Here is a 26,170-nt window from a genome sequence, read left to right on the forward strand (position 1 = left end):
ACCTCAAATGCTAACTGTGCACTAAACACAAAAACTTTAACCCACTAATGAAGGGGTCAGAATCCCCATAAAGTATAATATGGGAAACCACAGAGTCACCAGAGGAACCTGTCCTCTCCATGATGTTGAAGAGGTTTAAGGCAGTGGGTTGACGTGGCACCCATTTCTTTTAGAATGGAGAACACGTCTGTTCAAGCACTCCTGAATGTCTGCGCACCTTCACTGACCTTCCGTGATGATTTGAATAAAGGAACAAAAAGAAAAGCAAAGAACAATGCTATTACCATGACCAGTTCCCCCTAAAGTACTTAAAGGAGTTGAGAATTTCGAAATGTTTTTTGCTTTGTTTCCTCCACCCCCAGCCTGAGAGTCTCGTTTTTTGGTGAAGAGGGAGAATTAGTATTGAGTCACGGTGGCTCAGAAAGGTTGAAAAGGGAAGACTTTTAAAATGTAGGTTTTATTATCATCTGGGTAGGGTGAGGCCAACAGAGTAGGATAAGATTGTTGTGGAAAACTGTGTTACTCACAGTTCCAGGAGGATGGGCAAGCTGTGTCCCACAGGAAGCACTGGGGGTAGGCCAGGAGGCAGAGGGAGCGAGGGGAAAGCGTGGGCCGAAGGCTTTGTTGTGGTTTTCACAGGAAGGAATGGCTAGGCAGGGTAGGCAAGCTGAGCGAGTTTAGGATTGGATCATTTGAATAATGTTTTGGAGGGCTCTGGGCTGTAGGAATGGTCCCTAGTTGGCTGGCACCCGGGGGTATGTAGGGCTGGGGGCAGTGTCCCTGACTGGAGGAGCCTAATTGAAGGTGGGTACTCAGTCAAGGCAAGTAGTTTGTGACCTCAGTGAATTAGTCAGTTCTCAGAGGGGCAGTCCCTTCCCTGGTCCACAGGCTCCAAAATGTCAAAGCATCATAATGCACTGAAAACAAACAAACAAACGTGGTTAATACAAGGGCCAGGCCTTTTTGTACCACAGCTTCAGGATTTAGTAGCAGAGAAGAGAAGAGATCAGTACGGTAGTTTCTCATTGCCAAGGAGAAGAGGCATGAATTTGATCTGGAAAAGAGTATGAGAGAAAAGCCTTTACAGTAGCTTACTCATTTCTCCCAGCAGTTTTTGAAATTATTGTGTTTTGCACATTTTCTTTTTTTCCACTATAGCTTACCCTCATTATTACTGCAAGGCTTTGATAAGTGTTCACAGTTCATATTTAGTACAAGGTAATTTTTTTTTAACCGAGTACATGAACTTTTTTGAGGAAACATGACCCAAAGGCTAGCTAGCTAAAAGAATAAATAAGTCATTTTCAAGGCTCAGCAAATTCTGTCTTTATTATTTTTTTATAGAATTATTGAGGGAAAGGAAGTAATCATGTCAGCAGTCTTTATCATTCATTTGGAACCACTTGTTCTGTAATTATCATGGCAATAAAAAACTCATTTTGGCCTTATCTATTTTGGTATAATGATTCAAATTTGGCTAATTGCATGTGAATTATGATCAATTTGGTATTTTTGCTTAATTTCTAGCTCAGAGTTTGTGCTGTTGTTCTTTGAACCAAGCATAGTAATATAAAATTTGATTAAATGTGTTGGTAGTTCTCAGTTTCTCATTTTTGGATTTTGAGGAGTTTAGAGAGTTTGCAGTCACACCTCGCTTGATTGCAGTTTGCTTTATTGTGCCTTGTGGATACTGCATTTCACAGATAATGCTTGTTTTAAAAAAAACAAAATGAAGTTTGTTGTAACCCGGTATTTAAGCAAGTGTCTCAGCATCATTTTTCCAACAGCATGTGCCCACTTCATGTCTCTGTGTCACATTTTGGTATTTCTTGCAATATTTCATACTTTTTAATTATCATATTTTCAAGTTCAGTTGTGCTTCATATTGGGAAAGCAAATACAGATGAGAATGATCCCTGCCAACATAGTAAAAATTTATATATGTTTTTTGAGTTTTGAAGTGTAAGTCTGATTTGTTTGGAGATTTCCTCGAGGCAGAACCCCTCGTTACTGATGGCGTCTAGTAAATGAGGCCTTGGTGCATTATGCTGTACTTTTGAAAACATAGATCTCAAAATATCTGTACTATTAGAAAAGGTTTTGCTCCTCCTCACCCTAAGGAATCTGTTATTCCAAGAAATAGAGATCTTTTCTATTTCCAGATAGTTTAAAAAGTGCACTTTATATTTCTGAATAAATAAAATATGACTGCTGCAGTTTCACAGCTTAACTTTTGAGCCAAATACTGTTGAGGCTTCAGTGGCACTAATTTAATGGAACACTAACCAGTGCAAATAAAAGACAATTGTATTGTTATCTTTTTTCTTTGATAAATGTGAATTTTTTTTGAGATGGAGTCTCACTTTTGTCACCCAGGCTGGAGTGCAGTGATGCAATCTTGCCTCACTGCATGCACTCTGCCTCCCAGATTCAAGTGATTCTCCTACCTCAGCCTCCTGAGTAGCTGGTATCACAGGCGCCCGCCACCATGCCCGGCTAATTTTTTTTGTATTTTTAGTACAGATGGTTTTCACCATGTTGGCCAGGCTGGTCTTAAACTACTGACCTCAAGTGATCTGCCCGCCTTGGCCTCCCAAAGTGCTGGGATTACAGGGGTGAGCCACTGCGCCCGGTCGTGAATTTTAAAACAGAGTCTACAAACTTAATGAAATTTACCTTATCATTTAAATCACATACACTAAAGCTCTTAGTGAATTGTAAAATGTACTTTAATTTTATAAGAATGCAACTTACTTATATAGATACCGAAAACAAAACTCTTGCAGTTTCTGGTCTGAGACGTAAGGAGCTTGGAGGTCCCCACTCTAATCCTCACAATAAGGAAAAAGCTAAACAAACTGAAAATCAGCCACTTTTCTTGTATCTATCAGAAAATTGAGGTCACAGGGTAAACTACTGTCCCCCAAATAAGAGAGACAACAGGCAGATACAGAGCATCCCAACTTCTTAGTTGGGATGAAAATTTCTGTGGGAGACCAGTATTGAGTTGCTTTAACCAATACAGCATATCCAGCTTTGAACAAAAAATGACAAGGCAAAAACTAAAGACAACAACCCCATTTGGAAGAAACAGAGCGAGCATTAGAACCAGATTGAGGTGTGGTGAGGACGTTAGGATGATCGAACCGGTAATTTAAAACAGCTGTGATTACGTGCGGAGGGCCCTGATGGGAAAAGTGGATAACATGCAACAGATCAGTAATGTGAATAGAGAGATGGAGACTTGAAGAAGGAATAGAAAAGAAATGGTAGAAATAACTCACAGAAGAGAAGGTGCCTTTGATGGGCACATCAGTAGACCGGACATGGCTGAGGAAAGAATCAGTGAACTGGAAGAAATGTCAGTAGAGTCTTCAGAAACTATAATAGAGAAAAAAGGTTGAAGAAAATGGAATGGAACATCCAAGAATTGTGGTACAGTTACACAAAGTATAACATATGTGTAGTGGGAACCAAGAAGGGGAAGGAAGAAAAGAACAGAAGAAATATTTGCCATAATAATGGCTGAGAGTTTTTCGTAATTAATGATATTCCCAGATCTGGAAAATTCAGAGAACAGTAGGCAGGAAAGTACCAAAAAAAAAAAAAAAGAAAAGAAAAGAAAAAATCTACACTTAGCATATTGTATTCAAACTGTAGAAAAATAAAAAACAAAATACTGAAGGATACTGTGGGAAGCTGGGGTTAGGGATGAAATGGACACCTTACATGAAGAGAGACAAGAATGGAAATTACATCAGACTTTTTTTCAGCAACCATGCAAGCAAGTAAGGAAAAGAGACCCACCTACATAGTATTCCTCATCCAGTGAAATTATCCTTCAAACATGAAGGGGAAATAAACATTTTTCCAGACAAAATTGAGAGGATTTATTGCCATTAGATTTGCCTTAACTATTAAAAGAAGTTAAAATGTTAAAAGTTGTTCTTTAGAGAGAAGCAAATGATATAGGTCAAATACTTGAATCTGAAAAATTCAAGGATGAGTTTTAGAGAAGGAATAAATGAAGTGGCTTCTGGTTCCTTCCCCTCAGGTCCTGGCACCTGGCACCGTGCCTAGCACCTACACCCCCCATTGATGCTGAATGATATGGATGTGGAACGTAATGACTTGGTGGCTTAAAAAACAAATACAGTTTGTTGTTGTTGTTGTTGTTGTTTTGAGACAGTCTCACTCTGTCACCCAGACTCGGCTCACTGCAACCTCCACCTCCCAGGTTCAAGTGATCCTCCTGCCTCAGCCTCCCGAGTAGCTGGGACTACAGGAGTGCATCACCATGCCTGGCTAGTTTTTGCACTTTTAGTAGAGACGGGATTTCGCCATGTTGGCCAGACTGGTCTCTTAACTCTTGACCTCAAGTGATCTGCCTGTCTTGGCCTCACAACGTGTTGGGATTACAGGCATGAGCCACCGTGCCCAGGCTTAATTTTTTTTTTTTTTTTTTTTGAGATGGAGTCTCATGATGTTACCTAGGCTGGTCTTGAACTCCTGGGCTCAGGTGGTCCTTCTGCCTCAGCCTCCTAAGTAGCTGGGACTACAGGTGTGCACCACTGTGCCTGGCTGAAAAAGACTTACTTTCTTGACCTACAGTTGCAACTTCTACATTTAAAGATACCCCAATGGACATAGCAAGTTCCCTGGCTCATGGAAAAGAGGAATTTATTCCAGAGACTTGGCAAAACTCTAAATAAGAAATGAAAATGTGTCTTACCCTCAGCTCTATAGATGTTAATAGTTACCTTATTGTGTCTTATGCAACAGAACATTTTCTTATGTGATGCAAGTTGTGGCATCATTTTGAGACCAATCATTCAGAGATTAAAGATAAAGGAATATTTTCAGTGTGGACACTATGAGTTTTTAAAAGTCAAAATTACAGATTTTCAGACTGGAGGGAAGCATTCTATGGATTTAATTTGCCACATTGAAAAGTATTGATCACTGTCACCTGTGTGAACAGAAAGCCCTTTGAAGTCCTCCTCCCTGCCTTTTTTTTTTTTTTTTAAATTAAAAAAAAAGTTCTTCAGACCAAAAATGAGAAAACCACAGTGGATTATCCTCAGCTGTGATTGGTCCATTTCTTGCTATGACCTCAGTAGGAGTCATTATTGTAAAATGCCAAGCACCTGTTTTAGTCCCTGGCTCTGCCTAAGTTTTTGGCCCAAGGCAGAATCCAACAGATAGTACTGCCCCCAGACGGGGATCCTGCACAGGGACATACAGCCAAAGAACCTGCTTGTGTGGACGCTGAACCGAACTTCACGTTTACAGACTTTGGCTTTAGCAACGAGCTCACCTTTGGCAACAGGGTAGATAACTTCTGTGTCAGTGCTTCTTACACTGTCCTGAAACTCTTGTAGGCAACATACGCAGAAGTACGATGGCTCTGCGGTGGATGTGGGTGGCCTGGGAGTCACTCTCTATGCAGTGGTCGGTGGTCATCAGGTTTCTGTCTTACAATGGACAGAACTATTGCAGAGCTTCCAAAGCAGGTATATACCACATTCCCTTTACATGTCTGTGGAATATGAACACCTAAAGAAATTCCTGCTCCCAAACCCCAGTAAGAGAGGCACTTCAGAGGAAATCATGAGGGACCCACAGATAAATGTGGGCTATGAAGAGGAACTGAAACTACGTCCAGCCACTCCCTGACTCCAAGGACCCCTGGCACACTGAGTTAATGCTGTCCTTGGGCTACATGTCAGGGAAATTCTGGACTCATTAATGGGCTACCGGACACGTCAGCTGGAGGGCCACACCATCACTGTGAAGTCCTTTCCTTAGCTGATCCCACCAGCTGTTGCAGTCCTTCTCCATCCTTCCGGGTAGAGCCTAGGGTCTCTCCGGCCCAAAGCAGCGAGCCTGCTCTTCCCACATTTTCTTTTTCCTGTAACAGAAAGTCAGTGGCTTGAGGAGGATCAGGAGTCAGGTTGAAAGACCAGCAGAACAGTCAAAGTGCCTGCCAGTCCTCTGCCTCCCCTTGAGATGAAGACTGGCCCAGCACAGCCTCCAGCATGGCCTTGTGGCCTCCCCCTCCACCCACAGCACTAGCAGCAGTGGTGGAACCCCAGACAGAATCAGCTGTTCCTAGGGTGTGTCCTCCAAAGGAGACTCCCTTCATACTGGGCAGCTTTGGTTAGGACCAGCAGAATTTGCCAGAATGTATAACCTCAGCCATTGCCTCTAGCAACGTTCAGGGCTGGCAGGGGACCACAGGAGGTTCCTTATCTTCCTCCACAGACACCTGTGTTTCAGGTTGGCTGGAAAGATCTGGCATGTAGCTGGAATGTGGGGAGTTCAAGCTGTGCTTGCTGCATTTCACATGGAGCAGGAAGAATCTGAGCTCCATGGAGTTCAAGGACATGGTGCAGGAGATCAGCCTGGTGCGGGAGATCAGCCAGGTGCGGGATGCAGACAGGTGCGGGAGATCAACCAGGTGCGGGATGCAGACAGGTGCGGGAGATCAGCCAGGTGCGGGAGATCAGACAGATGCGGGAGATCAGCCAGGTGCGGGATGCAGACAGTTGTGGGAGATCAGCCAGGTGTGGGAGATCAGCCAGGTGCGGGATGCAGACAGTTGCAGGTGGTAACACTTGTCCTTGAGGAGCAGACATACCAGTTAGAGGTTCATTCCTAAGCATTTATTCAGCCCCTTCATGTGCCTCGCACCACGTAGGTAATAAAGAAATACAGTCAGCTCTCCATATCCATGGGTTCTGCATGGACAGATTCAACCAACCACAGATGGAAAATATTCAGGAAAAACAATGCAGCAATAAAAAATAACAAAAACAGTACAGTTTGATACCAGTTTACATTGTATTATGTATTATAAGTAATCTAGAGATGATTAGTAATCTAGAGTATGCTGGTGGATGCGCATGGGTTATATGCAAATACTATGCAATTTTATGTAGGGAACCTGAGAATCCCCAGATTTTGGTAACCACAGAATGTCCCAGGACCGATTACTCGTAGATCCCAAGAGACCACTGTTTCTCTACTTTTACTGGTTGAATGGTAGAGATTAGTATAGAGGGGGTGCGATTAATCCAGCCTGGGGCTGAGGGAGGTTAGGTTGGTGGGGAGTGAGGTGAGGGAAGGTGTAGCTTCCTACAGAAAGTGATGACTGAATGAGTGGATGGTGAAAGTTAGTTGGCTAAGGAGCAGATGGGATAGGTGTTGAGAGACCTGATGCTGAGGATGACAGCAGAATGCAGATTTCAGCAGTGAGCACAGGGCTCTGCAGGCAATGAGAAGAGCACTTCTTTCACCTGAAAAGGTAGGGCAGAGGAATTAAGTTCTGGAATGCTGGAGGCCAACAGAGGGAGAAATCATGCGTCACCCAGAAGAGAGCGTGGGAAACAATGAGGGGACTGTAGGGGAGACATGATGGAAGCACAGCATGGCTGAGTCTCTTCCTGGAAATGATTTAAAGCATTAATGCCTGAAAATTTTCCAAAATTATAATAGACAGCTATCCATAGATCCTGGGAGGTCAGAGAACATGGAGCAAGACAAATACCAAAAATCTACACTCAAGCATATCCTGTTCCAATTGCAGAAAATTAAAAACCAATAGAAACTCTTGAAAGAAGCAACTTACTATAGGGGAGCACAGATAAGAGTCATATGAGATGTCCCTTCAGAAACCATGCAAGGAAGAATAGAGTGAAGTGAAATAAAGTGCTGAAAGAAAAAAACCCAGTGTATTAGGGCTTTCCAGAGAAACAGAATCAACAGGATACGGATGGATGGATGGATGGATGCACGGATGGATGGATGGATGGATGGATGGATGGATGCATGGATGGATGGATGGATGGATGGATGGATGGATGGATGGATGGGAATTTATTAGGGGAACTGTCTTACATGACTGTGGAGGCTGAGAAGTCCCATGACAGGTGTTGGCAAGCCTAAGTTTGAAGGCCTCAGAACCAGGGGAGCCTACAGTGTGTCTGTCAGTGTGAGGTCAAAGGCCTCAGAACCTGAGGGGTGGGGGGTCACTGGTATAAGCCTGGGAATGCAAAGCTCAGAAGACCGTGGCATTCTGGTGATTCAAGAGCAGGAAAAGGTGGGTGTCCCAGTTCCAGAAAAGAGAGAATTTGCCTTTTCTCTGCCTTTTCGATCAAGACCCTCAACCGGCTTTGGGGTGCCTGCTCACAATGGGTGAGAACAGAGCTTTCTTACTCAGTCCACTGATTCAAATGCCAGTTACTTCCCCAGACACCCTCACAGACACACTGAGAAATAATGCTTTACCAGCTCAGCTGTCTGGGTACGTCTTCTTCCAGTCGTCACACTTATCACCATCAAATTCTGTATACAAATGAAATTATCCTTCAGAAGCAAATGAGAAATACTTTCTCCGATAAACAAAAGTTGAGGAACTTTGTTACCAGTGAACCGTCCTTGTAAGAAACACTAAAAGATATTCATCAAAAAACAACAAAACGATAATGATGTAGATTAGAAACTCAGATCTACACGAAGAAAGGAGGAGCATTGTAGATGAATGAAGGTAAAATAGTTTTTCTTAATTGATCTGACAGACAACAGTTCTGAAGAATAACAGCAACAAAACGTATGGTGATTATAGCTTATAGATAATTAAAATGAATGACACCAGTGTTGTAAGGGATGAGAAGAAGAAAGTGGGAATACTGTTACAAGGTACTTCCACTATCCATGAATGGGGAAAGTGTTATTTGAGAGTGAATTTGGTGTAGTTATAAATGCATATTGCAAACTCTAAGATAGCCACTGAAAAAATGTTTTTTTTTTTTTTTTTTTTTTTTTTAACATAATTGCTATGCTAAGAGAAGAGGGAAAATGGGACTTTTAAGGCAGTGAAAGTATTCGGTATGATACTGTAATATTGGATACATGCAATTATAAGTTATACATTTGTCAAAACTCATAAAATGTACAACACAAAGAGCCCCAGTGTGAACTGTGGAACTTAGTTAATGGTGCATCAGTATTGGCTCATCAGTTATATAACAGCGGCCACACTAATGCAAGATGTTAATAACAGAGGAAACAGGAGGGACTGGTAGCGAAGGGGTAGATGGAAACTCTAATTTCAATTTAATTTTTCTGTAAACTTAATAAAACTGCTCAGAAAAAAAAGTTGTAAAGTGCCAAAACAAAACAGCAAAGCACCAAGTTTCCCAATTCTAAATAATAATTTAATAGACCTAAATTTTCTGGAAGTGATGCTGAACAGTTTTTGAAGTTCCTGTTGTAAACATAAGTAACATTTGAATCATTTGCTCAGTTTTGCATCAGTATGACTCCCATGGTGAAGATGGCTTTACGTATTTTCCAGTGGCTTTGACTTTTCCTCCTAGTTTCTGATATATTCCAGTCAATATGAGGAAAATACCAGTGCTGGAAACAAGAGAAGTGTCTTCTACATCTGAAAATTAAGGAGTTACAGCTGAAAATGTTTCATGTGAGAATGTTATTGGGAGAAAGGATGCTGACTTACCATCACCTAACGAATTGGCACACTCTTTTTGTGAAGGGCAATGTAGTAGTTTTTGGCCATGAGGTCTCAGTTGCTATTGCTCAGGTGTACTCTTTTAGTGAGAAAGCAGCCTTAATGACTTGGAATCAAATGAATGTGGCTGTGTTCTGATAAAACTTTATTCACAAGAATAGGTAGCAGACTAGATTTCTCTTGACTATAATTTCTTGACTCTTATTTTTATTTGTATTTTCTGTAAGTTATTGGGATATAGGTAGTATTTGGTTACATGAGTAAGTTCTCTAGTGGTGATTTGTGAGATTTTAGTGCACCCGTCACCCAAGCAGTATACACTGCACCATATCCTGTAGTCTTTTATCCCTCACCTCCCTCCCCTTCTTCCCCCCAAGTACCCAAAGTCCATTGTATCATTCTTATGCCTTTGCATCCTCATAGCTTAGATCCCACATATCAGTGAGAACATACAATGTTTGGTTTTCCATCCCTGATCTACTTCTCTTAGAATAATAGTCTCCAATCTCATCCACATCACTGCAAATGCTGTTAATTCATTCCTTTTTATGGCTTCATAGTATTCCATCGTATATACATACCACAGTTTCTTTATCAACTCATTGATTGATGGGCATTTGGGTTTTCCACGATTTTGCAATTGTGAATTGTGCTGCTATAAACGTGTGTGCAGGTATCTTTTTTGAGTATTGAGTTATTTTGCTCTGGGTGGATCCCCAGTAGTGGGATTGCTCAATCAAATGGTAGTTCTACTTTTAGTTCTTTAAGGAATCTCCACACTGTTTTCCAGAGCAGCTGTACTAGTTTGCATTCCCACCGGTAGTGTAGAAGTGTTCCCTGTTCACCGCATCCGGACCAACATCTACTGTGTTTTGATTCTTTGATTTTTTGATTATGGCCATTCTTGTAGGAGTAAGATGGTATCGCATTGTGGTTTTGATTTGCATTTCCCTGATCATTAGTGATGTTGAGCATTTTTTCATATGTGTGTTGGCCATTTGTATATCTTCTTTTGAGAGTTGTTTATTCATGTCCTTAGCCCACTTTTTGATGGGAATGTTTTTTTTTTCTTACTGATTTGTTTGAGTTCACTGTAGATTCTGGATATTAGTCCTTTGTCAGATGTATAGATTGTGAAGATGTTCTCCCACTCTGTGGGTTGTCTTTTTACTCTGCTGTTTCTTTTGCCACGCAAAAGCTCTTTAGTTTAATTAGGTCCCAGCTATTTACCTTTGTTTCTACTGTCTTTGCTTTTGGATTTTTGGTCATGAAATCCTTGTCTAAGCCAATGTCTAGAAGGGGTTTTCCAACATTATCTTCTAGAATTTTTATGGTTTCAGGTCTTAGGTGTAAGTCCTTAACCCACCTTGAGTTGACTTTTTTATAAGGTGAGAGATGAGGATCCAGTTTCATTCTCCTACATGTGGCTAGCCAGTTATCCTAGCACCATTTGTTGAAATGGGTGTCCTTTCCCCATTTTATGGTTTTGTTTGCTTTGTCGAGGATCAGTTGGCTGTAAGTATTTGACTTTACTTCTGGGTTCTCTATTCTGTTCCACTGGTCTGTGTGTCAGTACCACGCTGTTTTGGTGACTATGGCCTTATAGGATAGTTTGAAATCAGGTAGTGTGGTACCTCCAGATTTGTTGTTTTTGCTTAGTCTTGCTTTGGCTATGTGGGCTCTTTTTTGGTTCCATATGAATTTTAGAATTGTTTTTTCTAATTCTGTATAGAATGATGGTGGTATTAGGCCGGGCGCAGTGGCTCAAGCCTGTAATCCCAGCACTTTGGGAGGCCGAGATGGGCGGATCATGAGGTCAGGAGATCAAGACCATCCTGGCTAACACGGTGAAACCCCGTCTCTACTAAAAAATACAAAAAATTAGGCGGGCGCGGTGGTGGGCACCTGTAGTCCCAGCTACTCGGGAGGCTGAGGCAGGAGAATGGCGTAAACCCGGGAGGCAGAGCTTGCAGTGAGCTGAGATCCGGCCACTGCACTCCAGCCTGGGCGACAGAGCAAGACTCCGTCTCAAAAAAAAAGAAAAAGAAAGAAAAAAAAAGAATGATGGTGGTATTTTGATGGAGAGCACATGGAATTTGTAGATTGCTTTCGACAGTATGGCCATTTTCACAATATTGATTCTACTCATCCATGAGCATGGGTTGTGTTTTCATTTTTTTTGTGTCATCTGCAATTTCTTTCAGCAGGGTTTTGTAGTTTTCTCTGTAGAGGTCTTCTGAAAGACCTACCTTTTTGGTTTGGCATATTCCTAAGTTTTTTTTTTTTATTTTTGCAGCTATTGTAAAAGGGGTTGAGTTCTTGATTTGATTCTCCACTTGGTTGCTGTTGGTGAATAGAAGAGCTACTGATTTGTGTACATTAATTTTGTATCTGGAAACTTTGCTGAATTCTTTTATCAGTTTTAGGAGCTTTCTGGTGGAGTCCTTAGAGTTTTCAAGGTAAATGATAATATCTTCAGCAAACAGTGACAGATAGACTTCCTCTTCACTGATTTGGATGCCTTTATTTCTTTCTCTTGTCTGATTGCTCTGGCTAGGACTTCCGGTACTATGTTGTAGAGGAGTGGTAAGAGTGGGCATCCCTGTCTTGTTCCCATTCTCAGAGGGAATGCTTTCAACTTTTCCCCATTCAGTATTATGTTGGCTGTGGGTTTGTCATACATGTCTTTTATTACATTAAATATGTCGTTTGTATGCCAATTTTGCTGAGAGTTTTAATTATAAAGGGATGTTGAATTTTGACGCTTTTTCTGTCTCTATTGAGATGATCATGTGATTTTTGTTTTTAATTCTCTTTATGTGGTGCGTCATATTTATTGACTTGTGTATGTTAAACTACCCCTGCATCCCTGGTATGAAACCCCCTTGATCATGGTGGATTATCTTTTTGATATGTCGTTGGATTCAGTTAGCTTGTATTTTGTTAAGGATTTTAGCATCTATGTTCATCAGGGATATCGGTCTGTAGTTTTCTTTTTTGGTTATGTCCTTTCCTGGTTTTGATATTAGGGTGATGCTGGTTTCATAGAATGAATTAGGGAGGGTTCCTTCTCTGTCTTGTGGAATGGTGTCAAAAGGATGGGTACCAATTCTTTGAATGTTTGGTAGAATTCTGCTGTGAATCCCTCTGGTCCTGGACTTTTATTTGGTGGTAATTTTTAAATTACCATTTCAATCTTGCTGCTTGTTATTTGTCTGTTCAGGGTATCTATTTCTTCCTGATTTAAGCTAGGAGGGTTGTATTTTCCCAGGAATTTATCCGTCTCTTCTAGGTTTCTAGTTTATGTGTGTAAAGGTGTTCATAGTAGCTTTGAGGGATCTTTCATATTTCAGTGGTGTCAGTTGTAACATCTCCTGTTGCATTTCTTAGTGAGATCATTTGGATTTTCTGCCTTCTTTTGTTGGTTAATCATGCTAATGGTCTGTCAATTTTATTTATCTTTTCAAAGAACCAGCTTTTGTTTTTTTTGAAACAAAGTGTTGCTCTGGTGCCCAGGTTGGAGTGCAGTGGCATGATCTCGGCTCACTGCAGCCTCCACCTCCCGGCTTCAAGCGGTTCTCCTGCCTCAGCGTCCTAGAACTGGCTTTTTGTTCCATTTATCTTTTGTATTTTGTTGTTGTTTTTTCAGTTTCATTTAAGTCTGCTCTGATCATGGTTATTTCCTTTCTTCCGCTGGGTTTGGGTTTGGATTGTTCTTGTTTCTCTAGTTCCTCGAGGTGTGGCCTTAGAACGTCTGTTTGTGCTTTTTCCGACTTTTGATACAGGTGGTTGGAACTATGAATTTTCCTCATAGCGCCACCTTTGCTGTATCCCAGAGGTTTTGATAGGTTGTTTCATTATTGTCATTAAGTTCGAAGAATTTTTTAATTCCCATCTTGATTTCGTTTTTGACCCAATGCTCATTCAGGAGCAGGTTATTTAATTTCCATGTATTTGCATGGTTTTGAAGATTCCATTTGGAGTTGATTTCCAGTTTTATTCCACTGTGGTCTGAGAGAGTGCTTGATATAATTTCAATTTTCTTAAATTTATTGAGGCTCATTTTATGGCCTATCATATAGTCTGTCATGGAGAAGGTTCCGTGTGCTGCTGAATAGAATACATATTTTGCAGTTGTTGGATGAAGTGTTTTGTATATATCTGTTAAGTCCATTTGTTCCAAGGTATCATTTAAATCCATTGTTTCTGTTGACTTTCTGTCTTGATGACCAGTCTAGTGCTGTCAGTGGAGTATTGAAGTCCCTACTATTAATTGTGTTTCTGTCTGTCTCATTGCTTAGGTCTATTAGTAATTGTTTTATAAATTTGGGAACTCCAGTTTTAGGTGCATATATGTTTAGGATTGTGATATTTTCCTGTTGAATAAGGCCTTTTACCATTACGTAATTTCCCCTTTCTTTTAACTGCTGTTGCTTTAAAGTTTGTTTTGTCTGATATAAGAATAGCTACCCCTGCTGGCTTTTGGTGTCCATTTGCATGAAATGCCTTTTTCCACCCCTTTACTTTATGTGAGTCCTTATGTGTTAGCTGAGTCTCCTGAAGGCAGCAGATCATTGGTTGGTGAGTTCTTATCCATTCTGTGGTTCTGTATCTTTTAAGTGGAGCATTTAGGCCATTTACACTCAATGTTAGTATTGAAATGTGAGGTACTGTTGCATTCATCATGCTGTTGCCTGTGTACTTTGTTTTTTTGTTGGTTTTTTTTTGTTTGTTTTTGCTTTGTAACGTGCATTTTTGTTATAGGTCCTGTGTGATTTATGCTTTAAAGAGGTTCTGTTTTGTTGTGTTTCCAGAATTTGTTTCAAGAGTTAGAGCTCCTTTTAGCAGTTCTTGTAGTACTAGCTTGGTAATGGCAAATTCTCTCAGCATTTGTTTGTCTGAAAGACTGTATCTTTCCCTCATATATGATGCATAGTTTCAGTGGATACAGAATTCTTGGTTGATAATTGTTCTGTTTGAGGGGGCTGAAGATAGGGCCTCAAACCCTTCTAGCTTGTAGGCTTTCTGCTGAGAAATCTGCTGTTACTCTGATAGGTTTTCCTTTGTAGATTACCTGGTGCTTCTGTCTCACAGCTCTTAGTCTTAGCTCTTTCCTTAGTCAGAACTGGGTATAACCCGATGACAGTGTGCCTAGGTGATGATCTTTTTGCAGTGAATTTCCTGGGTGTTCTTTGTGCTTCTTGTATTTGGATGTCTGCGTCTCTAGCAGGACTGAGGAAGTTTTCCATGATTGTTCCCCCAAAATACATTTTCCATGCTTTTAGAATTGTCGTCTTCTTCAGGAATACTGATTATTAGGTTTGGTCATTTAACATCACCCCAGACTCCTTGGAGACTTTATTCATATTTTCTTCTTTTTTCTTTGTCATTGTTCGATTGGTTAATTTGTAGACCTTCGAGCTCTGCATTTCTTCCTTCTACTTGTTCGATTCTGTTGCTGAGACTTTCCAGAGCATTTTACATTTCTAAAAATGTGTCCAAAGTTTCCTGAATTTTTGATTGTTTTTTCTTTAAGCTATTTCCTTGAATATTTCTCCCTTCACTTTTTGTATTTATTTGATTTCCTTGCGTTGGCTCCGCCTTTCCCTGATCCCTCCTTGATTAGCTTAATAACTAACCTCCTGAATTTTTTTTCAGGTAAATCAGGGATTTCTTCATGGTTTGGATCCATTGCTGGTGAACTAGTGCGATTCTGGGGGGATGCTGAAGAGACTTGTTTTGTCGTATTACTAGAGTTGGTTTTCTGGTTCCTTCTCATTTGGTAGGCTCTGTCAGAGGGAAGGTCTAGGGTTGAAGGCTGTTGTTCTGATTCTTTTGTCCCACAAAGTGTTCCCTTGATGTAGTTCTCTCCCCCTTTTCCTGTGGATGTGGCTTCATGTGAGCCGAACTGCATGATTGTTGTCTCTCTTCCAGGTCTAGCCACCTAGCGAGTCTACCCGGCTCTGCACTGGTACTGGGGGTTGCCTGCACAGAGTCCTGTGATGTGAACCATCTATGGTCTCTCAGCCGTGAATATCAGCGCCTGTTCCAGTGGAGGTGGCAGAAGGTGCAGGAGGGTCCTTAGCTTTGGTGGTTTAATGCTCTATTTTTGTGCTGGTTGGCCTTCTGCCAGGTGGTGCTTTCCAGAAAGCATCAGCTGTAGTAGTGTGGAGAGGGACAGGCGGTGGGTGGGGCCCTAGAACTCCCAAGATTGTGTGTTGTGTGTCCTTTGTCTTCGGCTACCAGGTTGGGTAGGGAAGGACAATCAGGTGGCGGCGGGGGGTGGTGGGGGGTGGGGGTGGGGGGGTGGGAGGTGGGAGGGGTGGAGGATTGGGGAATGGGGATGGGTGAGTCTTGGGGGATGGGGGTGGAGTTGTGTACCTGGCATTATGGCTGTCTCTGCTGAGTCATGCAGTTTGTCAGTGAAGTGGGGGAAAGCCTGCAGTCACAGACCTCACCCAGCTCCCACGCATAACTGAAGGGCTGGTCTCACAACCACCGTGCCCCCCACAACAGCCCTGAGTGGCAAGATAGGCTTAAAAATCTGCCCCAGGCTACCTGCCTCCCAGCTGTGAACTAAAAAGGCTGAGTTCTCTCCCTGCCTGTGGAGTCTGCACACCGGATTTGCGTCCTCTCCCAAGTTCTGGCCAGGAGGCTTCTCACTCCGTTCAAATTGTTACAAAGTTCAGTTAGAGATTTCCTTCTCCCTGTGGAGTTGCACCCCCTGCTCCTCAGGCCACCTTCCAGATGAATCCCTGTGGTGCCAGGCAGGAATGACCTGCAAGGGGACACAGTGAGCTCCCAGGGCCTTTCTGCTGCTTCCTCTACCACTGTATTTCACTCGCCTCTCCACATTGACTCAGCTCCAGGTAAAGTCGGAAACTTCTCCTGCAAACAGACCTTCAGCGTCTTCAGTGGGAGTGTGTGTTTGGGAGAGGAAGTTCCCCCTTTCCCACTTCCACAGCTGGGGCAGTCACAGTATTTGGATTGTCTTCTGGGTCCTGCAAGAGCAGTTTACTTCCTTCAGAGGGTCTGAGATTACTGGTATTGTTCTTGCAGTGAATCTGGGGCTAAAATTCACAATGCAAGCCTTCCCATGCTGCTCTGTCTGGGCCTGCGATCTAGTCCTGCCTCCTGTTGACACAATGATCTGTCCCCCTAAATCCGTTTCCTGACTCTTGATCTAAAATGTGCATCAGGGAAGCTCACTAAATAAGTAAATAAAGAGATTCGACAAAAGAAACTTGAGTGCATTCCTCAAGATTTCCTGCAAGGTCAGATATTACAGGTAAACAGTTTAGATTTTGGTTTGTGATTTGGAAACCTAGCATGAGTGACTCCATTTTGAGTTGCTCTGTTGGGTGTAATGCAGCAACTCAGTTCAAATCAGTGGCTTTTCATAATTTTATTTAATAATGCTATATGATCAAAGCTACAGGTAGGAAAAATAGTGGCTCTAAATGTTATTAAGCAAAGAGAATGAAAACAAATGGACTAAGTGTTCAGTCCAGAAAGGTAGGAAGGAAATAGCAAAATGCAAAAAGGAGTTAATACTGAAGTGGAAAGTGATGAATTTGATCATGGTTCTTCTGAAAAAAGAAAATAGAATTGACAACTTACATCAAAGACTATAAAAATTAGTAAAACAGTCATTGATTGGCACATCTAACTCTGAGAAAATAGATTTTTACATATAAAAGCATATTAAATTTGAAAATCAAAATGACATTTCTGACTTTCTCAAAATACAGTAAAATTGTCTTAAGACATACGGACATAGAAGCATGAAAGAAATTCCCAAATACTCATACCCAGCAAGGCACTAGAAATAGATGGTTTTAGAAGCTACTTATAGGAAACCTACAAGGAACAGATTATTCCTATACTATTTAAGCTACTATAAGGTGACAAGTATGGGAAACTTCACATTCTTTCTGTAAGTGAAACATAGCTGCTGTGGATATAGAACAGGCCAATAATATTGAAATGTTGAATATGTCTGGATACCAAAAGCAAATTAATAGTACAAGAGAAGATAATTCTAGACCAATTACAAGTACAATTAAAGATGTAGAACTCCTAAGTAAAATGTTAGTAAATCAAATCCAGGAGTGTTTAAAGGACTGGAACATGGAACCAAGTACTGTTTATTCCTAGATTATACAGTAATTCAGTAATTGGAAATCTATTACTTTAATTTGCTATATTAGGTGAAAAATTATCTTGAAGGATGATGAAAAACTATTTGATAAAATTTAATATCCATTCCTAATTTTAAAAGTAGAACCCCAAGAAATTAAGACTAAATATTTTGTTTGCATAATAAAGTATTAATAGCAAACATCATGTTAATGGTGAAATGTTAAAGCATGGATTATCAACAGGAGGAATAATTCTTGAGGGGACAAAATAAATCTTGACATAAAGTAAAGATATACATATAGTATATAATACAGATATATATTATATTAATGGTATTATTAATAAAATTTCATGAAGGGCAATTAGGGAAAAAACCTAAAAAGACTCTTGGGGGCACTAATGACAATTTGGGAAACACTGCTCTAGAGGATTCCTCATTAGTTACAAATAAGACAGAGATGCTAGTACCACTGTTATTCACCAGTGTTTTGAAAACTACATCAAACACAATGTCAGTTAAATAAATGACATAAACCTTGAAGAGTAAAAACCATAATTATAGTACATGAAGACAGTAAGATTTTCTACATAAGAAACATAAAAGATCAGTTGAAAAATTATTTCAGGAGAGCTCAGTGACTTGACTGACTTCAAGATACTATATATTATGTGAACTCTCCAAGAACAGAACTGAATAATTCATTGACAGTCAAAAAAATGGTTTGAATAAGTGGGAGGATTTAATGTAAATATTTTAAATATCCTGGCTAGGCGCGGTGGCTCACATCTGTAATCCCAGCACTTTGAGAGGCCAAGGCGGGCAGATCACTTGAGATCAGGAGTTGGAGACCAGCCTGGCCAGCATGGTAAAACCTCATCTTTACTAAAAATACAAAAATTAGCTGGGCATGGTGGCAGGCACCTGTAATCCCAGCTACTCAGGAGGCCGAGGCGGGAGGCAGAGGTTGCAGTGAGCTGAGATCGCGTCATTGCACTCTAGCCTGGGTGATGAGAGTCAGACTTTGTCTCAAAAAAAAATATATATATATATATATATATTTTTTTTATATATACAAAATATCCTGAAATTACCTTGCAATTTATACATTTCATACATTCATGTAAAAATTTGTGTTGAATACCAGTTGCATGGCAGATACTGTTCTAAATGCTGGCTGTCCAGTGGTATACGGAACAAATAACTCCTCTAAGTTACATTATTGTGGTTAGAGCTAGACAGCAAACAAAGAAGTGTAAGTATGTACTATGTCAGGGTGGTGATAATTCCCAGCAAAATTCCAGGAAGATTATTTTTAGACTCTGACAAAATATTTTAGAGTTCCTCTGGAGCAATATCTGTGAGAGAATGAGAGAAGTTCTGAAAGATTGTCCTATTCGATATTGAAATATAATATGGAAATTAAATCACTGGTACAGGTGCAAGATAGGGCAGTGGGAGAAAATATAGAGAGGGCCAGGAAACATTGAGACAAAAATGAGAATTTTTTGTCTAAAATAAAATTGACATTTCAGATTAGTGGAGAAGTGGATTGTTTAGTGAATTGTGTGTATCAGCTAGGTATTCGGTACTGCAAGATTTCAACTGAGTCAAACAACTAAGTCATAAAAACAGATAACATTAAAGTACCAGAAACAGGACTTTGAAAGCATGACCCTAGAAGTAGTAGAGAAAAGGTCAATAGGTTTGACATAAAAAAAGATTCAATATTTCCCAAGAGCAAAGAGTACCAAAAACAGTGTGAAAAGTCACATGATAAACTGGGGAAGATATTTACAGTACATGTAATGGACAGAGGGTTAATGTTCTTGCTAGATATCTTGAAATCAAGAAAAATAAACTCAATAAAAAGATGCGAAGGCCATAAAATGGAATTCACACACAGTGCAAGTTGAATTTTTTTTTTTTTTTTGCCTGCCAGAGTGCCACAGATGAAACAGATTGCTAATACCCAGTGTTGCTGGTGGGCTAGAGTGTTCACGCAGCTTTCTGCAGACCAGTTTGAAAATATTTATTAGGATTTTAAAAGTGCATTCATTGACCAGCACTTCACTTCGGAATTTAACGCAAGGAAATACTTGAGTAAATGGGCAAAACTATTTTGTACAAAAATATTCATTGTGTTCATAATAGCAAAAAATTGGAAATCATCTCAATGCCACTTGTATTCTAACTCTATACATTGGAAAACTGAGCAGCCATGAAAATGATGTAGATTTGTTTCACCAACATGGAGAGATGCCTGTTACATATTTAATGTGTGAAGATGAGGTTGTAAAATGTGTGCCTAGTATGCTATAATTTCGTACGACCCGTGGAACTATATCTTCATGTACGATTGATGAAGATGGTATCAGTGTGTATGCCATAGAGATTAAAAGTGGTTAATTTATCTGAGTGATGACTTTGTCTTCATAGTGGCGAGAATACTGAGGAGTGTCAGCAGTGGAATGCCTGCTCTTCTCATAACCGGAGCGGAAACGGAAGCGTTTTGTGAGAGGGCTGGCGGGCAGGTGAGAACGGCGTTGGCGCGCCCGCCAGGCGTCGGCTCCAGGCCTGGGGCTGCGGAAGCCAGAACAGAGCCCGGAACCCGAGTGCCTGCCCTGCTGGGGCCCGGAGGGAGGGCGGGGAGGGCAGCGCCGGGGACCCCAGCGGACCGGAAGGACTTGTGGCACGCGGTATTCCCCTCAGAGGCCCCGAGTTGCCTTCGCTGTGGCGTCATGAAGTTTCGCGCCAAGATCACCGGCAAGGGCCGTCTAGAGCTGTTCATCCACGTCAGCGGCACCGTCGCCAGGCTGGCGAAGGTCTGCGTGCTCCGCGTGCGCCCTGACAGCCTGTGCTTCGGCCCCGCGGGCTTCCGCGGCCTCCGTGAGGCCGGGCTGTGGTGCGAGGCCGGGCTGTGGTGCGAGGCCGGGCTGTGGTGCGAGGTGCGGCGGGGAGCCTTCCAGCAGTTTCACATGGAAGGTGTCTCGGAAGAGCTCGATGAGATCCACCTGGAGCTGACGGCGGAGCACCTGTCCAGGGCGGCGAGAAGCGCGGCGGGCGCGTCCTCCCTGAAGCTGCAGCTGACCCACAGGCGCCACCCCTGCCTCACGGTGGCGGTGGCGCTGGCCTCGCCCCTGGGCCGCGCTCGCAGCGTGGTGCACGATCTGCCCGTGCAGGTGCTTCCCCGGAGAGCGTGGCGAGACTGCCCGCCGCCCAGCCTGCGCGCCGCCGACGCGAGCATCCACCTGCCGCGCTGGAGGACGCTGAGGAGCATCGTGGAGAGGATGGCGAACGTGGGCGATCACGTGCTGGTGGAAGCAAACCTCAGGGGCAGGATGACCCTGAGTATGGAGACGGAGGTGGTGTCCATTAAAAGTCACTTTAAAAATCTTGGAAACCCTCCGGAGTCGGCTGGTGTGCCTCCACACAGAGACCTGGAGAGCATGGTGCAAGTGCGGGTAGATAATCGGAAGCTCCTGCAGTTTTTGGAGGGACAGCAAATAAATCCCACGATGGCCTTATGCAATATTTGGGACAATAGTCTTCTTCAGCTTGTTTTGGTTCAAGAAGATGTCTCTCTCCAGTATTTCATTCCTGCTTTGTAAAAATTCAGCCAGCGTAGATTTCTTGTTTTTAAGCTTATGATCTTTTCAAAACTGAAACAGACCCTGAGTTAATTGGGTTGAAAGTTTGCACCTTCTCTGACTTATACAGGGCGTATATTTTGTGGAGCCCTTCCTCCTTTGCAAAATTTGTATTAAAGCATTGATAAAACAGTTGGGTAGTTTATGTTTTTGTTTGTTGGGTTTGTCAGGTTTTTTTTCCTGCTTAAGATTCTAACAAGAAAATTATTCTTCAACTCTTTTTTTCGGGGGGAAAAACAGGGTTGTAATGAAATAAATATTTTTGAATCCTGAAACAATTGCATCAGTATTTTATTATAAAATGCTGCTGTGTAAAGCAGGAAAGTTCTCATTTTAAAATATGCATAAATGTTTTCCGAGGGTATTTCTTATGTAGAGAGCTGAATATATCTGCAAGATGAAAGGTATTTAGCGTGTGTGCGCATTACATATTCTTTGTTAAGCTGTGTTTTGTCATAGGATATATCAAAGAATGTATCAGTATACATGGTTTTGAGATTTATTATCTACATAGTTTGAATTGCTTATTTATTAGATTCATTTTTCACAATTTTTCACATGTATCATACTCACATTAGGAATCAAGGAAATATAGGCATATCTCAGAGATATTCCAAGTTTGGTTCCACACCACTGCAAAAAGCAAATATTGCAATAAAGACAGATGAGTTTTTGGATTTTCAGTACATATAAACCTTATGTTTGCATTACACTGTAGTCTGTTGAGAGTACAATAGTACTATGTCTAAAAAAGTACACATCTTAATTTTAAAATACTTCATTGGTAAAAAAATGCTACTCATCATCTGAGCCCTCAGCAAGTCATAATCTTTTTGCTGGTGGGAGGTCTTTATCTCCCTCTTGATAGCTGCTGACCGATTCTAGTGGTGGTTGTTGGAAGGCTCAGGTAGCTGTGGCAGTTTCTTAAAATAAGGTAGTGAACTTGCTGGATCGATTGACTTTTGTGAAAGATTTCTCTTTATCATGGGATGCTTTGGGTATTTTGTCCACAGTAGAACTTCTCTCAAAACAGTCCTCTCAAACCCTGCTACTGGTTTATCAACCAAGTTTATACACTGTACTAAATCTTTAGTTGTTATTTCAACAGTATTCACAGCATCTTCACCAGGAGTAGATTCCATCTCAAAAAAATCACTTTCTTTGCTTATCTATAAGAAGCAACTCTTCATCTGTTTGTTTTATCTTAAGAGTGTAGCAATTCCTTAAGGCTCTACTTTTTTTTTTTTTTTTAATCAGGGTCTTACTCTGTCACCCAGGCTGGAATGCAGTGGCACAATCATGGCTCACTACAGCTTCAAACTTCTGAGCTCAAACAATCCTCCTTCCACAGTCTCCCCCATAGCTGGGACTATAGGTGCATGCCACCATGCCCAGCTAACTTTTTAATTGTATTTTGTAGAGAGGGAGTCTCACTATGTTGACCAGGCTGGTTTTGAACTTCTGTCCTCAAGAGATCCTCCCACCTTGGCCTTCCATAGTGCTGGGATTATAGGCATGAGCCACCATGCCCAACCTCCACTTCTAATTCTAGTTCTCCCGCTACTTCCACCACACTTGCAATGACATCCTCCACCAAAGTCTTGAACTCCTTGAAGTCATTCGTGCTGGTTGGAATCATCTTCTTTTAGATTCCTGTTAATGTTGATATTTTGACCTCCTCCCATGAATCATCAGTGTTCTTAATGCCATCTAGAATGATGAATCCTTTCCAGAAGGTTTTCCATTTACTTTGCCAAGATCCATTAGAGAATCAGTATCCATGGCAGCTATAAATGTACAAAATTTATTTCTGAAATAATAAGACTTGCAAGATGAAATTACTCCTTGATCCATGGACTGCGGAATGGATATTGTGTTAGCAGTCATGAAAACATTCATCTCCTTTTGTGTCTCCACCAGAACTCTTGAGTGAGCAGGTGCATTGTCCATGAGCAGTAATATTCTGAAAGAAATCTTTTTTTCTGAGGATCGGGTTTCAACAGTGGTCTTAAATTATTCACTAAACCATGTGCTGTAAACAGATGTGCTGTCATCTAGGCTCTGTTGTTCTATTGATAGAACACAGGCAGAATAGATTTATCGTAATTCTTAAGGGCCCTAGGATTTTCAGAATGGTAAGTGAGCATTGGCTTCCACTGAAAATCACCAGCTACATTAGCTCCTAACAACAGAGTCAGCCTGGCCTTGAAGCTTTGAAGCCAGGTATTGACTTCTCCTCTCTAGCTATGAAAGTCCTAGATGGCATCTTCTTCCCAGCTGTTTGTCTTCATTGAAAATGTGTCATTGAGTGTAGCCACTTTCATCAGTGATCTTATAATAGCTAGATCTTCTGGATAATTTGCGGCAGCTTCTGCATAAGTACTTGCTTCACCTTGCATTTTTATGTTCTGGAAATAGCTTCTTTTGTAAACCTTATGAACCATCCTCTAACTACAGCCTTTTCTTCTGCAGCTTCCTCGCTTCTCTAAGCCTTCATAGCATTGAAGAGAGTTAGGGCTTTACACTGGGTTAGGTTTTGGCTTAAGGGAATGTTGTGGCTGGTTTGTCTTCAGTTTAGATCACTCATACTTTCTCCGTATCAGCAATAAGGCTGTTTCAGTTTGTTATTATTCATGTGTTCACTGGAGTAACTTGATTTCCATCAAGAATTTTTCCTTTGCATTCATAACTGGGCTAATAGTTTGCCACAAGAAGGCCTGACTTTAGGCTGTCAGGTCGTTAGACATGGCTTCCTTACTAAGCTTATTTCTAGCTTTTGATTTGAAGTGAGAGACTTGAAACTCTTGCTTTCACTTGAGCACTTAGAGGCCATTGTAGGGTTATGAATTGGCCTACTTTCAATATTGTTATATCTCAGGGAATAGGGAGAGAGAATGCTGGTTGGTGGAGCAGTCACACACACATTTATCAATTAAGTTCCCTCTGTCATATGAGCCTGGTTTGTGGTGCCCCAAAACAGTTACAGTAGTAACATCAGAGAACACTGATCACAGATCACCATGACAGACAGAATGATAATGAATACGTGTGAGATAATGCAGGAGTTACCAAATGTGACACAGAGACATGGAGTGGCACATGCTTTTAGAAAAATGGCACTGATAGGCTTGCTTGATGCAGGGTTGCCACAAACCTTCAATTTATAAAAAGTGCAGTATCTGAGTAGTACAGTAAAGTGAAGCACAATAAAAGGAGGTAAACTGTAGTCAAGTTCATGTTAACTAAAATGTTGCTTTAAGGGTAATTTTTGGATAAATCAGGTTTCCATTCATCCTCTTCCCTTCCCCATCCCCAGCCCCACCAGTATTCCTGTATTTTACTTATAAAATAATTCTTACTGTTTCATTGTTTTGAGAAAAAGGAAGAGAGGGGTTATAAAAGGATGGTATAGTGATGAACAGTCTCAGGGAGAGGAGTAGCTCATATTCTTTTATACTAAATTTTAGTTTAGTTTTTTTGGTGGCTTATGCAGTAAGATAAGCCGTTAACTTGGCAACCTTTATATATGCATAGTTAGTAAATTCCCATGACTACATTTTATCAGTAATGAAAAGTTTCCTACTACTAGATTTGGTGATAAAACACTTAAACGTGTTAATTTATTTTGTTTTGATGATTTCTAAATTCCACCTGTGGTGGTGTGGAAAGAACACACAAACGTTAGACCCAGGCAAGTCACTTGAACCCTCTGGCTTATTAAGATCTGTTTCCTTTGGACTAGATTCTGATTTAATGCTATTAAAGTTATAACATGGGAAGTTTAAACAGTTGTTTTCAAAAGTATTTCTGAAGTAGTCTTTAAAAATTATTAATAACCACTTTGGAGGTATAGCATATGCTCTTTGAAACTATACCTTCTGAGTTACATATAAAAATGTGTGAATATTTTATTTGGTGAGCATTTTCAGAGCTGTTTGCGAAGTTTTTTTTTTTTTTTTTCCTGAGATGGAGTCTCACTCTGTCATCCAGGACCGAGTACAGTGGCATGATCTTGGCTCACTGCAACCTCCGCCTCCCGGGTTCAAGCAATTCTCCTTCCTCAGCCTCCTGAGTAGCTGGGATTCAGGTGCGCACCACCACACCCAGCTAATTTTTGTATTTTTGGTAGAGACGGGGTTTCCCCATGTTCATCAGGATGGTCTCAAGCTCCTGACCTTGTGATCCGCCCGCCTCAGCCTCCCAAAGTGCTGGGATTACAGGCGTGAGCCACCGCGCCCGGCCATGAAGATTTTTTTTTTTTTTTTTTTTTTGAGACGGAGTCTCGCTCTGCCGCCCAGGCTGGAGTGCAGTGGCCGGATCTCAGCTCACTGCAAGCTCCGCCTCCCGGGTTCACGCCATTCTCCTGCCTCAGCCTCCTGAGTAGCTGGGACTACAGGCGCCGCCACCGCGCCCGGCTAGTTTTTTGTATTTTTTAGTAGAGACGGGGTTTCACCGTGTTAGCCAGGATGGTCTCGATCTCCTGACCTCGTGATCCGCCCGTCTCGGCCTCCCAAAGTGCTGGGATTACAGGCTTGAGCCACCGCGTCCGGCCGAAGATTTTTAATCAAGCCATTTTTTGGTTCATTTAAAAAATGTTCTGCCCTCATGAGCACTTCTGTAGACTTTATTTTATTTTTATTTATTTATTTATTTTTTTGAGACAGAGTCTTGCTCTGTTGCGCAGGCTGGAGTGCAGTGGCACAATCTCAGCTGACCCTAACCTCAGTCTCCTGGGTTCAAGTGATTCTCATGCTTCAGCTTCCCGAGTAGCTGGGATTACAGGTGCCCGCCATCACGCCTGGATAATTTTTGTGTTTTTATTAGAGATGGGGTTTCACCATGTCGGCC

The 26,170-nt window shown here is 41.5% G+C and overlaps 2 protein-coding genes across 8 annotated transcripts in view; both read left to right on the forward strand.

Annotated features, from left to right (window-relative positions):
- The window catches only part of LOC105464801 (exocyst complex component 2), a 204,567-nt gene that overhangs the window by 15,284 nt on the left and 163,113 nt on the right, over positions 1–26,170 (forward strand). The window contains exon 1 of one of the 7 annotated variants that reach the window (XM_071097740.1): positions 15,467–15,599. The exons of the other annotated variants lie outside the window; for them this stretch is intronic. The gene's annotated coding sequence lies outside the window, so the exon portion shown is untranslated. Of the gene's footprint in view, positions 1–15,466; positions 15,600–26,170 lie in introns of those variants that run through there. 7 annotated transcript variants of the gene reach the window in all.
- On the forward strand, positions 18,754–25,276 carry LOC105464799 (HUS1 checkpoint clamp component B). The gene has a single exon (XM_011712864.3). It carries the CDS (start codon positions 20,144–20,146, stop codon positions 21,281–21,283), a length of 1,140 nt encoding a protein of 379 aa, XP_011711166.2. The 5' UTR covers positions 18,754–20,143; the 3' UTR covers positions 21,284–25,276.

The sequence above is a fragment of the Macaca nemestrina genome, chromosome 5 (genome assembly GCF_043159975.1).
Source record: "Macaca nemestrina isolate mMacNem1 chromosome 5, mMacNem.hap1, whole genome shotgun sequence".
Lineage (NCBI taxonomy): Eukaryota > Metazoa > Chordata > Mammalia > Primates > Cercopithecidae > Macaca > Macaca nemestrina.